This window comes from Oncorhynchus tshawytscha, linkage group LG17 (genome assembly GCF_018296145.1).
Source record: "Oncorhynchus tshawytscha isolate Ot180627B linkage group LG17, Otsh_v2.0, whole genome shotgun sequence".
In the NCBI taxonomy this organism is placed as follows: Eukaryota; Metazoa; Chordata; class Actinopteri; order Salmoniformes; family Salmonidae; genus Oncorhynchus; species Oncorhynchus tshawytscha.
In genome coordinates this window covers 5,445,459-5,460,035 of record NC_056445.1, presented here as the reverse complement: position 1 = coordinate 5,460,035, position 14,577 = coordinate 5,445,459, and the positions used below count along the sequence as shown (strand labels likewise).

Here is a 14,577-nt window from a genome sequence, read left to right as displayed (position 1 = left end):
TCATACAAGGAGAAGACTGACCAGAGATGCAGCCAAGAGGCCCATGATCACTCTGGATGAACTGCAGAGATCTACAGCTGAGGTGGGAGACTCTGTCCATAGGGCAACAATCAGTCGTATATTGCAAAAATCTGGCCTTTATGGAAGAGTGGCAAGAAGAAAGCCATTTCTTAAAGATATCCATAAAAAGTGTTGTTTAAAGTTTGCCACAAGCCACCTGGGAGACACACCAAACATGTGGAAGGTGCTCTGGTCAGATGAAACCAAAATTGAACTTTTTGGCAACAATGCAAAACGTTATGTTTGGCGTAAAAGCAACACAGCTCATCACCCTTCCCCACTGTCAAACATGGTGGTGGCAGCAACATGGTTTGGGCCTGCTTTTCTTTAGCAGGGACAGGGAAGATGGTTAAAATTGATGGGAAGATGGATGGAGCCAAATACAGGACCATTCTGGAAGAAAACCTGATGGAGTCTGCAAAAGACCTGAGACTGGGACGGAGATTTGTCTTCCAACAAGACAATGATCCAAAACATAAAGCAAAATCTACAATGGAATGGTTCAAAAATAAACATATCCAGGTGTTAGAATGGCCAAGTCAAAGTCAGACCTGAATCCAATCGAGAATCTGTGGAAAGAACTGAAAACTGCTGTTCACAAATGCTCTCCATCCAACCTCACTGAGCTCGAGCTGTTTTGCAAGGAGGAATGGGAAAAAATGTCAGTCTCTCGATGTGCAAAACTGATAGAGACATACCCCAAGCGACTTACAGCTGTAAATCGCAGCAAAAGGTGGCGCTACAAAGTATTAACTTAAGGGGGCTGAATAATTTTGCACGCCCAATTTTTCAGTTTTTGATTTGTTAAAAAAGTTTGAAATATCCAATAAATGTCGTTCCACTTCATGATTGTGTCCCACTTGTTGTTGATTCTTCACAAAAAAATACAGTTTTATATCTTTATGTTTGAAGCCTGAAATGTGGCAAAAGGTCGCAAAGTTCAAGGGGGCCAAATACTTTCGCAAGGCACTGTATGTAAAGGTTTTAAGACAGGCCTGGGCAACTCCAGTCCTCAGGGGCTTGATTGGTGTCTTTATTGGTGACTTTTTCCCCAGCCCCAATAATCAACTACTCATGATCTTCAGTTAAATGTGCAATTAGTTTAAATCACCACTAGGTTTGTATAGATCTTGTGTAGTAGTGATTAAGTAGTACTCTTTCATGAGGGCTTTAGGACTAAATAACATTAGTGGAGGAACCCGCACTAACGCCCTGGATCAGAGCTAGGGCAGGCACACCTCTGCATGCTACTCATCAATAGAAGTGATGCTGCAGGACTGACATGTTACGTCTTCCAACATCAACTCAGACAACAGAACTTATGTACGGCAAATGTTTTTGGCACCATTCCTTTCCCAATTCTTCCATTTGAGTGTCAGCAAAATAGCCTGCTACTGAATTATTTCCCATGAATGCAACAATCTAGGCTTTTAGGCTACCAGTGTTTGTGCTACTGCGATCATCAGCTGTTAACCATATCATTGCCCTCTTCCACTCTTATAAATGGAAAAAAACAAAGCAGTCGCCATAGAATCATTACAACATCAGTTTTATTATAGGGTGTAAAAAAGGAACATGAAATCAATTAGAATGTTGGTTGAACCATTATAAATGCCCACACAGCTTTTAGGCGAGTGTGACTATATGTACAATAAGAAAAAGAGATGCTATTTGTGCACTTTACTGCATGCACCCATCATATTTTCACATACAGTGGCAAGAAAAAGTATGTGAACCCTTTGGAATTACCTGGATTTCTGCAAAATTGGTCATCAAATTTGATCTGATCTTCATCTAAGTCACAACTGACAAACACAGTCTGCTTAAACTAATAACACACACATTATTGTATTTTTTCTATATTGAATACATAATTGAAACATTCACAGTGTAGGTTGGAAAAAGTATGTGACTAATGACTTCTCCAAAAGCTAATTGGAGTCAGGTAACCTGTAGTCCAATCAATGAGACGAGATTGGAGATGTTAGTTAGAGCTGCCTTGCCCTATAAAAAACAATCACAAACTTTGAGTTTGCTATTAATAAGCACTGCCTGATGTGAACCATACATTGAACAAAAGAGATCTCAGAAGACCTACGATTAAGAATTGTTCACTTGCATAAAGCTGGAAAGGGTTACAAAAGTATCTCTAAAAGACTTGATGTTCATCAGTCCACGGTAAGACGTTGTTGAAAAAAGTTCTGCACTGTTGCTACTCTCCCTAGGATTTGCCATCCTGCAAAGATGACTGCAAGAGCACAGCGCAGAATGCTCAATGAGGTTAAGAAGAATCCTAGTGTCAGCTAAAGACTTACAGAAATCTCTGGAACATGCTAACATCTCTGTTGACGAGTCTACGAAACGTAAAACACTAAACAAGAATAGTGTTCAGGGGAAGACACCACAGAAGAAGCCACTGCTGTCCAAAAAAACCCATTGCTGCACATCTGAAGTTTGCAAAAGTGCACCTGGATGTTCCACAGCGCTACTGGCAAAGTATTCTGTGGACAGATTAAACTACAGTTTAGTTGTTTGGAAGGAACACACAACACTATGTATGGAGAAATAAAGGCAAAGCACACCAACATAAAACCTCATATCCCAACTGTTATGTATGGTGGAGGGAGCATCATGGTTTGGAGCTGCTTTGCTGCCTCAGGGCCTGGACAGCTTGCTATCATCAACGGAAAAATGAATTCCCAAGTTTAGCCTAACATTCTTCTGCAAAATGTCTTTATCTATCCGCCAACTGAAGCTCTGCAGAAGTTGGGTGATGTAACAGGACAGCGACCCAAAACACAGAAGTAAATCAACAACAGAATGGCTTCAAAAGTGGCCCAGTCATTGTCCTGACCTTAACCTGATTTAGATGCTGTGGCATGACCTCAAGAGAGCAGTTCACACCAGACATCCCAAGAATATTGCTGAACTGAAACAGTTTTGTAAAGAGGAATGGTCCAAAATTCCTCCTGACCGTTGTGCTGGTCTGATCAGCAACTATAGAAAATCTTTGGTTGAGGTTATTGTTGCCAAAGGAGGTTCAACCAGTTATTAAATCCAAGAGTTCACATACTTTTTACACGCTGGTCTGTGAATGTTTACACGGTGTGTTCAATAAATACATGAAAACGCATAATTGTTTGTGTGTTAGTTTAAGCAGAACATGTTTGTCTATTGTTGTGACCTAGATGAAGATCAGATCAAATTTTATGACCAATTTATGCAGAAATCCAGGTATTTCCAAAGGGTTCACATACTTTTTCTTGCCACATCCCCTGTTTTCTGACAATTCCTTTGCTACTCCAGAAGCTAGTTTCAACACCTGCACCAAAAGTCCTCGCTCCCAGGCACCTAGTCTCTTATCAGCCAATCAGATGGCTGTCTCGCCCCACTCAGCCAAATACAAGCCAGTGTCAAATGGCACCCTATTCCTTATATAGCACAATACTTTTGACCAGAGCCCTATGGGCCCTGGTCAACAGTAGTGCACTATAAAGGGAATTGTTTGCCATTTGGGACACACCCAGAGTCTCAGTGCGGGGACTGTGTGCTGGCGCTGGGGGAGTCTGAGCAATCCACCTTTATCCTGGCTTCCAGCAAGATGGGGGAGGCGGAAGAAGAGGGAGGGAGCACCCCACTCTTACTTTCCAGAGAGGAGGACGAGGGGAGGGACACCACAATGTACTTCTGGAGGGGTCGCGACCCCCCCAGGCCGCCGGACCCTCCGGACTCCAGCTTGACCAGAGGCTGAGGCGTGGAGGTAGCGCTGGTCAATGAGGAGGAAGTCCGAGTGATCACCTAAAGTAAAGGAGAGGGGAATATTACATTTCACATCACCACTACTAGGGCATCTAGATAATGATTTTTTTTAGAGAAACTTAAATGTTGATTAAAAAGTGAATGTATGGGATATTAATGACTGTATATTAAATGTTTATTTACGACCACAACATATACAGCACCAGTCAAATGTTTTGGGAACAACTTCTCATCCCAGGATTTTTTTATAATTGAAAAAAAAAAGATTCTACTATGAAATAGCATGGAATCATGTAGTAACCAAAAAAGTGTTAAACAAATCAAAATAGATTTTAGATTCTTCAAAGTAGCCACCCTTCCCTTGATGACAGCTTTGTATTCTCCCTTCCCTTGATGACAGCTTCATGAGGTAGTCACCTGGAATGCTTTTCCAACAGTCTTGAAGGACTTCCCACATATGCTGAGCACTTGTTGGCTGCTTTTCCTTCACTCTGCAGTCCAACTCATCCCAAATCATCTCAATTCGGTTGAGGTTGAGTGATGTGGAGGCCAGGTCATCTAATGCAGCACTCCATCACTCTCATTCTTGGTCAAATAGCCCTTACACAGCCTGTAGGTGTGCTGGGTCATTGTCCTGTTGAAAAACAAATGATAGTGGGACTAAGCGCAAACCAGATGGGATGGTGTATCGCTGCAGAATGTTGTGGTACCCATGCTGGTTAAGTGTGCCTTGAAGTCTAAATAAATCACTGACAGTGTCACCAGCAAAGCACCATCACACCTCCTCCTGACATGCTTCACGGTGGGAACAACACATGCTGAGATAAGACCGTTCCCCTGCTCTGCATCTCACAAAGACACGGCAGTTGGAACCAAAAACCTCAAATTTGGACTCATCAGACCAAAGGACAGATTTCCACGGGTCTAATGTCCATAGCTTGTGTTTCATGGCCCAAGCAAGTCTCTTCTTATCATTGGTGTCCTTTAGTTGTGGTTTCTTTGCAGCAAATCGACCATAATGGCCTGATTCACTCAGTCTCCTCTGAACAGTTGATGTTGAGATGTATCTGTTACTTGAACTCTGTTAAGCATTTATTTGGGCTGCAATTTCTGATGCTGGTAACTCTAATGAACTTATCCTCTGCAGCAGAGGTAACTCTGGGTCTCCCTTTCCTGTGGCGGTCCTCATGAGAGCCAGTTTCATCATATCGACTGCACTATTTGCGACTGCACTTGAAGAAAGTTTCAAAGTTCTTGAGATTTTACAGATTGACTTGTTTATTTGAGTTGCTCTTGCCATAATATGGACTTGGTCTTTTACCAAATAGGGCTATCTTCTGTATACCACCCCTACCTTGTCATAACACAATTGATTGGCTCAAACTCAATAAGGAGGAAAGAAATTAACTTAACAAAGCACACCTGTTAATTGAAATGCATTCCAAGTGACTACCTCATGAAGCTGATTGAGAGAATGCCATTAGTGTGCAAAACTGTCATCAAGGCAAAGGGTGGCTACTTTGAAGAATCTCAAATATAAAATATGTTGATTTGTTTAACACTTTTTTGGTTACTACATGATTCCATATGTGTTAGGTTTGATGTCTTCACTATTATTCTACAATGTAGAAAATAGTAAAAATAAAAAGCCTTGAATGAGTAGGTGTCCAAACCTTTGACTGGTACTATATCTGGTGAATGTAGGAGGACAGAGTGAATAGTATTTATGCTCTTAAATACAATAGTCTTTGTTACTATTTCAAAGAAAACAAAAACAACAAAACTGCCATCCACAGTACCTGCTGGGTGGAAGATGATCCTGAGCTGGTTGCCATGACGATGTACTTGGTTGCCGGGGGCGATAGCTGTGTTGGGGTGCCTGGTCGGGTGGACATGAGGGTGAGGGAGCTGGGTACCTTGATGATGCTGGCGGTACGGGACCCCCCTGACCCTCCTATTCCGCTCTGAGACACCGTTAGGGTGGGCCGAGGCTGCAACACAGAACCAGTAGAACTTCAGATTGGGTTTTGTTACGTTACTTTACACTAACAGGATGAAGTTGCTGATATTGTCAGTCACTTTGTTTTTCAATGAAGATAATTGGAATTTAAGTTTACTTCTTGAACTGACTGAATTTACATATTTTTTTACACAAAATGTCATGTTTACCTAACACTAAGCCGGGTCAATAGATGTTGACATCCATGTGCCCTACCTGTGTGATGGTGAGTGTGGTTCTGTTGACCTGCTGGGCCTGTAGTGCTGCCTGGGCCCTGGCCTTGACCACATGAGAACACAGCATGGGCCCCAGGTAACCGTAGTCTGCCCGGTACTGCTCCACGTTGTCAGGCAGGGGACGAGCTTTAGCGATGACGCTGGCACAGTGTTTCTGAGAGAGAAGAGGATATTAGTCAAGTATCTCTGTATCTCTCACAGATGGGTATGTGACTTTAAAGGCCAGTTTCCTGGACACAGATTAAAAACCATGTCCAGAACTAGGTTTCCTCTGTGTCTGGGAAACTGGCCTAAATGTACTGTATGAAGAGGTGTCTATAATACTGTGTGTTGTCTATGATCTTATTTGTGTTAACAATCAGGTACATAAGAATAAAACAAACATATTCTATTATAAAGAGGCATTGAGTATTACAATTTGAGTTAACAATAATGAGCAGAACAATAAGTTTGGCTCCTCACCAGTAGAAGGCTTTGGACGTGGTCTGCTCCTATCTTATCAATGTTGGAGACAACAGGTCCATCAGACACAGCTTTGATACGAGCTCCTTCTACAGTGAGCCTGGGCAGGATCAACGTCTTGATCACCTGGAGAGAGTGAGAAGAGGGAGGTAGATAGAAAGAGAGGGGAACATAAAATTCAACATACCATTTTGTGAATTCTTGGTTGGTGAGCGGATCCCAGACCTTACAACCATAAAGGGCAATGGGTTCTATAACTGATTAGGATCTGGCTAAAAATACTTGAATCAGTTGTAGAACCCATTGCCTTTTATGGTTGCGATGTCTGGGATCCGCTCACCAACCAGAATTCGCAAAATGGGACAAACACCAAATTGAGACTTTGTATGCAGAATTCTGTAAAAATATCCTCTGTGTACAATGTAAAACACCAAATAATGCATGCAGAGCAGAATTAGGCAGATACCCGCTAATTATCAAAATCCAGAAAAGAGCCGTTAAATTCTATAACCACCTAAAAGGAAGCGATTCCCAAACCTTACATAACAAAGCCATCACCTACAGAGATGAACCCAGTGAAGAGTCCCCTAGGCAAGCTGGTCCTGCGGCTCTGTTCACAAACTCAAACAGACCCCACAGAGCCCCAGGACAGCAACACAATTAGACCTAACCAAATCATGAGAAAACAAAAAGAGAATTACTTGACACATTGGAAAGAATTGACCAAAAAACAGAGCAAACTGGAATGCTATTTGGTTCTAAATAGAGAGTACACATTGGCAAGACACCTGACCACTGTGACTGACCCAAACTTAAGGAAAGCTTTGACTATGTACAGACTCAGTGAGCATAGCCTTGCTATTGAGAAAGGCCGCCGTAGGCAGACCGAAAGGACCGTCCTTTTCCTTGGCCGTCATTGTAAATAAGAATTTGTTCTTAACTGACTTGCCTAGTTAAATAAAGGTTCAATAAAAAAATACCACAGCAGCAAGATTTGTGACCTGTTGCCACAAGAAAAGGGTAACCAGTGAAGAACATGTTTATTTATTTACTTGAACTATTTGCACATTGTTACAACAGTGTATGTAGCCACAATATGACATTTGTAATGTTTACTGTCCAGTGGCGGCAAGCTTTACACCACTCCAGCCGACGCTTGGCATTTCGCATGGTGATCTTAGGCTTGTGTGTGGCTGCTTGGCCATGGAAACCCATTTCAGGAAGCTCCTGACTAACAGTTCTTCTGCTGACGTTGCTTCCAGGGGTAGTTTGGAACTCGGAAGTGAGTGTTGCAACCGAGGACAGACAATTTTATCATGTTACACGCTTCGGCACTCGGCGGGCCCGTTCTGTGAGCTTGTGTGGCCTACCACTTTGCGACTGAGCCATTGCTTCTCCTAGATGTTTCCACTTCACAATAACAGCACTTACAGTTGGCCCGGGACAGCTCTAGCAGGGCAGAATTTTGACGAACTGACTTGTTGGAAAGGTGGCATCCTATGACGGTGCCACGTTGAAAGTCACTGAGCTCTTTAGTAATGCCATTCAACTGCCAATGTCTGTCTTTGGAGATTGCACGGCTGTGTGCCCGATTTTATACACCTGTCAGCAACGGGTTTGGCTGAAATAGACAAATCCAGTCATTTGAAAGGGTGTCCACATACTTTTGTATGTTTCCCATGCCAATAAGGCACTTTGAATTGAAGACAGAGAAAACACTATGGGGAGAGAACATTTCTTCAAGTGTGCAAGAGACAAATGCACAACTCACGTCAGGTCCTAGTTCAGACAGTCCAGCGATACAGCCGTAGCGTGTCGTCCACTGAGTCTTGTCATCCAACCAGCTCTGAGAGAAATAGATGGAAGGTGATGTTCATGGCTAATAATAATACCACCACTTATTGTCTCAATCCCAGTATTATATGTTTAATGAAATGGTGTTCATTTTTTTTTTTTTTTTTTTTTTTTACAAAAAGTCACACACACACCCTGATAAATCGGATGCATCTCCACATACCTTGGTGAAGGTCTTAGTGATGCGTGACTGGATGTTGTTGGTGGTGGTGCTGAAGGTCTTACAGCTCTGGGCCATCAGACGGGCAGCGAAGTCCCTCAGAGCCCAGTGGTTGTCCACGTCAGGCCGCAAACACAGCTGCTTACTCACTATACACGTCACCACCGCTGGGATCAACTCATGCAGCTAGACCATCACCAGGGAACCAAGAGAGGGACACATTCATGTGTTATGATCAGCACTGAGTTGAGGACTGTCTGTATTGAAATACTCTATAAAGTTTGTTATGATTATGTTAAGATTTGGTTTTCAGTTTGTGTGTAATATTGATCTGCGTCATAGTTCGGTTTAATGCGTTTCGATTTCATTTTCAGTTGACTTTGTATGATTTTTAGCTGTGTTATAATTTGACATAATCGGAATCATGGCGGCTCTTACATATTTCTCTAGGTAGAGAGTGGGGTTGTCCATGAGGGCCTTGACCATCCTCATCAGGTAGATGAGCAGGGCCAGGTTGTTCTGCACCACGTTCACACGGACCTACAGGAGGACGTAAGAGAGAAGGCCATTCCAGAAAGATTTTTTATGACATAAGGGACTGAAACATCATATTTAAATAATTGTTGTTAAAAACAGTAGGAGAGAAACATATCTTGTCAGCTGGATCAGAGATGGTAAAGAAGCGGGCATAGATTTGGCCACATCCTTAAAAAGTACAGTAAGTCCAGAGGGGATTGCATCAATAATGATCATAGCAATGAATGACAGCTCTCTTGCATTTCATCATCACAAACCTGACATTTTTAAAGAGACAGTGTACAATTTTCATGTAATGCATCCCAATAGGAAAATTGTGCTTTTACACAATGTAGAGAACCGTTTAGAAATTACAGCACTGTTGCACATAGTCCCCCAATTTTAGGGGACCAAAAGTATTGTGACAAATTAACTTACAAACCTTTCGCTACACCCGCAATAACATCTGCTAAACACGTGTATGTGATCAATAAAATGTGATTTGATGTAGTCAAAAGTTTAGTATTTGGTCCAATATTCCTAGCATGCAATGACTATATCAAGCTTGTGACTACAAACTTGTTGGCTGCATTTGCTGTTTGTTTTGGTTGCGTTTCAGATTACTTTGTGCCCAATAGAAATTAATGGCACATAAGTGTCATTTTGAAGTCACCTTTATCGTAAATAAGAATAAAATGTTTCTAAACACTTCTGCATTAATGTGGATGCTACCATTATTACGGATACCGCTGAATGAATCCTGAATAATGACGAGTGAGAAAGTTAAACGCACAAATATCATACCCCCAAGACATGCTAACCTCTCACCATTACAATAACAGGGGAGGTTAGCATTTTATATCATACCCCCAAGACATGCTAACATCTCACCATTACAATAACAGGGGAGGTTAGCATTTTATATCATACCCCCAAGACATGCTAACATCTCACCATTACAATAACAGGGGAGGTTAGCATTATATATCCCCATTACAATAACAGGGGAGGTTAGCATACCCGCAAGACATGCTAACCTCTCACCATTACAATAACAGGGGAAGTTAGCATACCCGCAAGACATGCTAACCTCTCACCATTACAATAACAGGGGAGGTTAGCATTTTAACCCCATTACAATAACAGGGAAGGGTAGCATTTTTTCTGGGGGGGTATGATAGATTCAAACATATATTTTACCCTCTAGTTAACTGTTGAGCTATTATTAGCATGTAGGCTATTACTGTTTGTCATCTCTTGTCCCAAAAAATACATCACCGACACTCGCAAACAAGGCCATAAAGTTGATTTACTTTTTTCAAACGATTCATATAATTAAACTATTATTTTCAACGAAACAAACGATTAACTTTGCCATTGCATTAGTTGGTATTCGGTTCAATTGTGTTGAATCGAATCATGTGAATCAAAATAATAGTGAATCGTGAACATTCATTTTAGTCAAAAAGATTAGAGGTAGCCTTTCTTTTGGATTATGTGGCTTCAAAACTTGTTTTGTAGATACTTACAGTTGATTTGGGCATCCAATGTAGGGGATATTTCAACTCAATAGATGCTTCTCAGCCTGCAAAGTAAACACCTATAAAGGTAGCTAAGATAAATATGACCAAACTAGAAAAGGTACATTTTCATGAACAACATTTGTGGACATGCTTCAGCTGAATAAAATGACTTGTAGCCTACCATAGCCATTTGATATATTGAATGAGGGAATTATTTCAAAAGGCATAAAACGTATTTGTTTGTAATGTTGCAGTGTTTTACATCAAGGGTGGTCAACCATCCCTCATGAGATCTAATGGGTGTGCAGGCTTTCATTTCTGTCCCCCTCTAACAAACCACATTTGTGACTCAGTGAATTCAGTCTTCTGTAGCAAAATGTTGTTTTTTTTGTTTTGTTTTTTTACATTGGTAAAAAGTAGAGACTCAGAGCTACAAAATGGTATATCATACACTGCATTTTTGAGGAACAATGGGAACGTATTTCTGCTTTGGAAGTTGATAACAGCCCCACCCATCTCTTTAATGATTCACATGAGGTCATGTGCTAAACAGTGAGCCTACAATAAGGAAAAATGTCAGGTAAACAGCAAGTGTCCAGACAGAAATATTTGATAAATATTAGATGACGCTTTCCCAGACACACTAAATTGATGGGTCATGTGAAATAAATGCTATGACCCCCAGCCACATCCAGTGGTGGAAAAAGTACTAAATTGTCATACTTGAGTAAAAGTAAAGATACCTTACTAGAAAAATGACTGGAGTAAAAGTAAAAGTCACCCAGTAAAATACTAGAGTAAAAGTATTTGGTAAAAAAAAAAACTTAAGTAAATGGAATTGCTAAAATCTAAGTATCAAAAGTAAAAATATAAATCATTTCAAATTCCTTATATTAAACCAGATGGCCCGATCATTTTTTTTCATTGACGGATAGCCAGGGGCACACTCCAACACTCAGACATAATTTACAAACAAAGTATTTGTGCTTAGTCTGCCAGATCAAATGCAGTAGGGATGACCAGGAATGTTCTCTTGATAAGTGTGTGAATTGGACAACAAGTACTTTTGGGTGTCAGGGAAAATGTATGGAGTAAAAAGTACATCATTTTAATTCAGAATGTAGTGAAGTAAAAGTTGCAAAAACTATAAATAGTAATGTACAGATACCCCCAAAAAAAAAAAATACTTAACTAGTACTATAAAGTATTTTTACTGAAGTATTTTTGACTACTGCCCAAATGCCTTCCCCCCTGTACATTACCATACTTTATATAATGTTACACACACACTTATTCCATACATAAGTTAAGGCCATGCAACCTGAGTTGAAACCTCAGTGAGGTGCACATGTACAGTACATAAACAGATGCATGCGCCATATATTTATGTGGTGGACACTTGATATTGTGGTATGTCACAAAATTATGTTACGACCACACATATCAATAGTATACATCAATGTCTTGCTAAGTGGATGGGTCTCTGCAGAAGCTGTAAACGGTACAGCCAAATGGTTACTTGCATAGTAGCAATATCAGAAATAGAAAGTGTCAATATAAATAACATTATACAGTATGTACAAGAACAATATCAGTGAAAGATAAGGTAGTTATATGCATACAATCAGGGGAAAAGTGGCTGAGCAGCAGGATAAAAAAGAAAAATAGTAGCAGCAACGTATGGTGTGCATGTTAGGAGAGAGTCATTTGAATAGAGGCACTGCAGATAGTGCTGATGACTGGTCCGTCAGAACCACGCATGAACAAGGGAAAGTTTTAGGCCTTTTCGGAGAGCCTGTTTCTGTCCTGCCCTTGACTTTGGTGCAGGGCATGTGATGTCCATAGCCTCTTCATCGCAAAACTCCCTGATCTTCTCAAAAAGTACAGAGTCAGGTGTTGTTGCCAGTCATAGCTTTCCACCAGCACCGCATCATCCTCCAGTCCAACATCACTAACATTACACACAGTTCATACACGCATGTTAATGTTAGCTAGCAAGCCAGCTATCTAACCTCAGCTAACATTAGCTAGCTAACAGCAAGCTTTAACTTGGGGTCTTTTCTTTAACAGTAGACATGTAATGTTAATGTTAGCTAGCTAAACATTGAACTATCATCCCATACCATAGAATAATAGCAATACAAACTGATTTTCATAGCTAGCCAAATAGGTTCACTGTTAGCTAGCAAGCCAGCCATCGAACTTCAGCTAGCTAGGTAACAGCAAGCTTTAACTTGCAATGAAAACAACTTTGACAAAATTAGACATGTATAATATCCAACTGTAACTAGACTCTTACCCGTCCATATACATGGATGAAAGCTTCACGGCAAACTGCAACCCCTTTCATTAAATAAGACGCCCTGTGTCATTTCTGTTTTGTATGTACAGCTTGCTTGGCCCACTGTTTTTGTGTCAAGTCACTCTGGTTCACACTGACTGTGTGCAATGCGTGTGCAAAGAAGCATCTTAAGCTTTAGCCCCCACCCAAACTCTGACCATTTTACTCGCCCTAACAGAGCCCTAACAGAGCTGGTTAGATGTTATCCAGAGCGTTGGTGACTGTAACTGTGCTCCTGGCAACAATTTAATTACGCTATTTTGACGACTTTACTGACACCGGCCATATTCAACCGGTATTGAGCATTTGTATATTCATCAGTTATTCTGCACTCTGGTACACTTAGAGGAGAGTGATCTGAAACAGTTGTTGCAGTGATGTTCTATTGAAATAGATACTTGCATACTGGAGATTTTTGTTAAGTTTTAATACACAAAACATTTTTAAGATGTTGTGACTTGCGACATACGCCTAGTTTCCTGAAACGGGTCACATTGTAGAAATGAGCTGCTCACCAGATCTTGATAAAGTGTCTCTGATGTGTTGAGCAATACTTGAGCAAAAGCTTGCGCACAAAGTAAGTCTCCAGACTGAGGGTTGATCACGTTTCATACAGTTGCCTAAGAGGTATTCTACTTTGGGTGGGTGCCTTACTCTACGACAGGACATGTGATCCGAGAGCAGCATCCCAGTGTCGATATTACGCTTGCTTTTTAAAAAGTACAGTACCAGTCAAAAGTTGACACCTACACCTACCACCACCTAGTTTTGAGAATTACACAAATATTCATTTTCACAAAGTCTGCTGCCTCAGTTTGTATGATGGCAATGTGCATACACAACAGAATGCTATGAATAGTGGTCAGATGAATTGCAAAGTCCCTCTTTGCCATGCAAATTAACTGAATCCTCCCCCAAAAACATTTTGACTGCATTTCAGCCCTGCCACAAAAGGACCAGCATGTCAGGGATTCTCTTGTAAACATGTCAGGTATTCTCTTGTAAACACAGGTGTGAGTGTTGACGAGGACAAGGCTGGAGATCACTCTGTCATGCTGATTGAGTTCGAATAACAGACTGGAAGCTTCAAAAGGAGGGTGGTGCTTGGAATCATTGTTCTTCCTCTGTCAAACATGGTTATCTGCAAGGAAACACGTGTCGTCATCATTGCTTTGCACAAAAAGGGCTTCACAGGCAAGGATATTGCTGCCAGTAAGATTGCACCTAAATCAAACATTTATCGCATCATCAAGAACTTCAAGGAGAGCAGTTCAATTGTTGTGAAGAAGGCTTCAGGGCGCCCAAGAAAGTCCAGCAAGCGCCAGGACCATCTCCTAAAGTTGATTCAGCTGCGGGATCGGGGCACCACCATAGCTTGCTCAGGAATGGCAGCAGGCAGGTGTGACTGTATCTGCACGCACAGTGAGGCGAAGACCTTTGGAGGATGGCCTGGTGTGAAGAAGGGCAGCAAAGAAGCAACTTCTCTCCAGGAAAAACATCAGGGACAGACTGATATTCTGCAAAAGGTACTTGGATTGGACTGCTGAGGACTGGGGTAAAGTCATTTTCTCTGATGAATCCCCTTTCCGATTGTTTGGGGCATCCGGAAAAAAAGCTTGTCCGGAGAAGACAAGGTGAGCGCTACCATCAGTCCTGTGTCATGCCAA

At 41.3% G+C, this 14,577-nt stretch overlaps 1 protein-coding gene across 2 annotated transcripts in view; it reads right to left on the bottom strand.

Moving 5' to 3' along the window:
* Positions 1–3,246: 3,246 nt before the first annotated feature.
* The window catches only part of LOC112216749 (transcription initiation factor TFIID subunit 6-like), a 58,793-nt gene continuing 47,462 nt past the window's right edge, over positions 3,247–14,577 (bottom strand). For both annotated transcript variants that reach the window (XM_042300044.1, XM_042300045.1), the window contains 7 exons: positions 8,969–9,070; positions 8,534–8,716; positions 8,288–8,362; positions 6,517–6,642; positions 6,035–6,208; positions 5,619–5,810; positions 3,247–3,858 (listed from right to left, as the gene is read on the bottom strand). In XM_042300044.1, the coding sequence (XP_042155978.1) occupies positions 3,592–3,858; positions 5,619–5,810; positions 6,035–6,208; positions 6,517–6,642; positions 8,288–8,362; positions 8,534–8,716; positions 8,969–9,070 (1,119 nt within the window). In that variant the 3' untranslated portion in view covers positions 3,247–3,591. The remainder of the gene's footprint in view (positions 3,859–5,618; positions 5,811–6,034; positions 6,209–6,516; positions 6,643–8,287; positions 8,363–8,533; positions 8,717–8,968; positions 9,071–14,577) is intronic.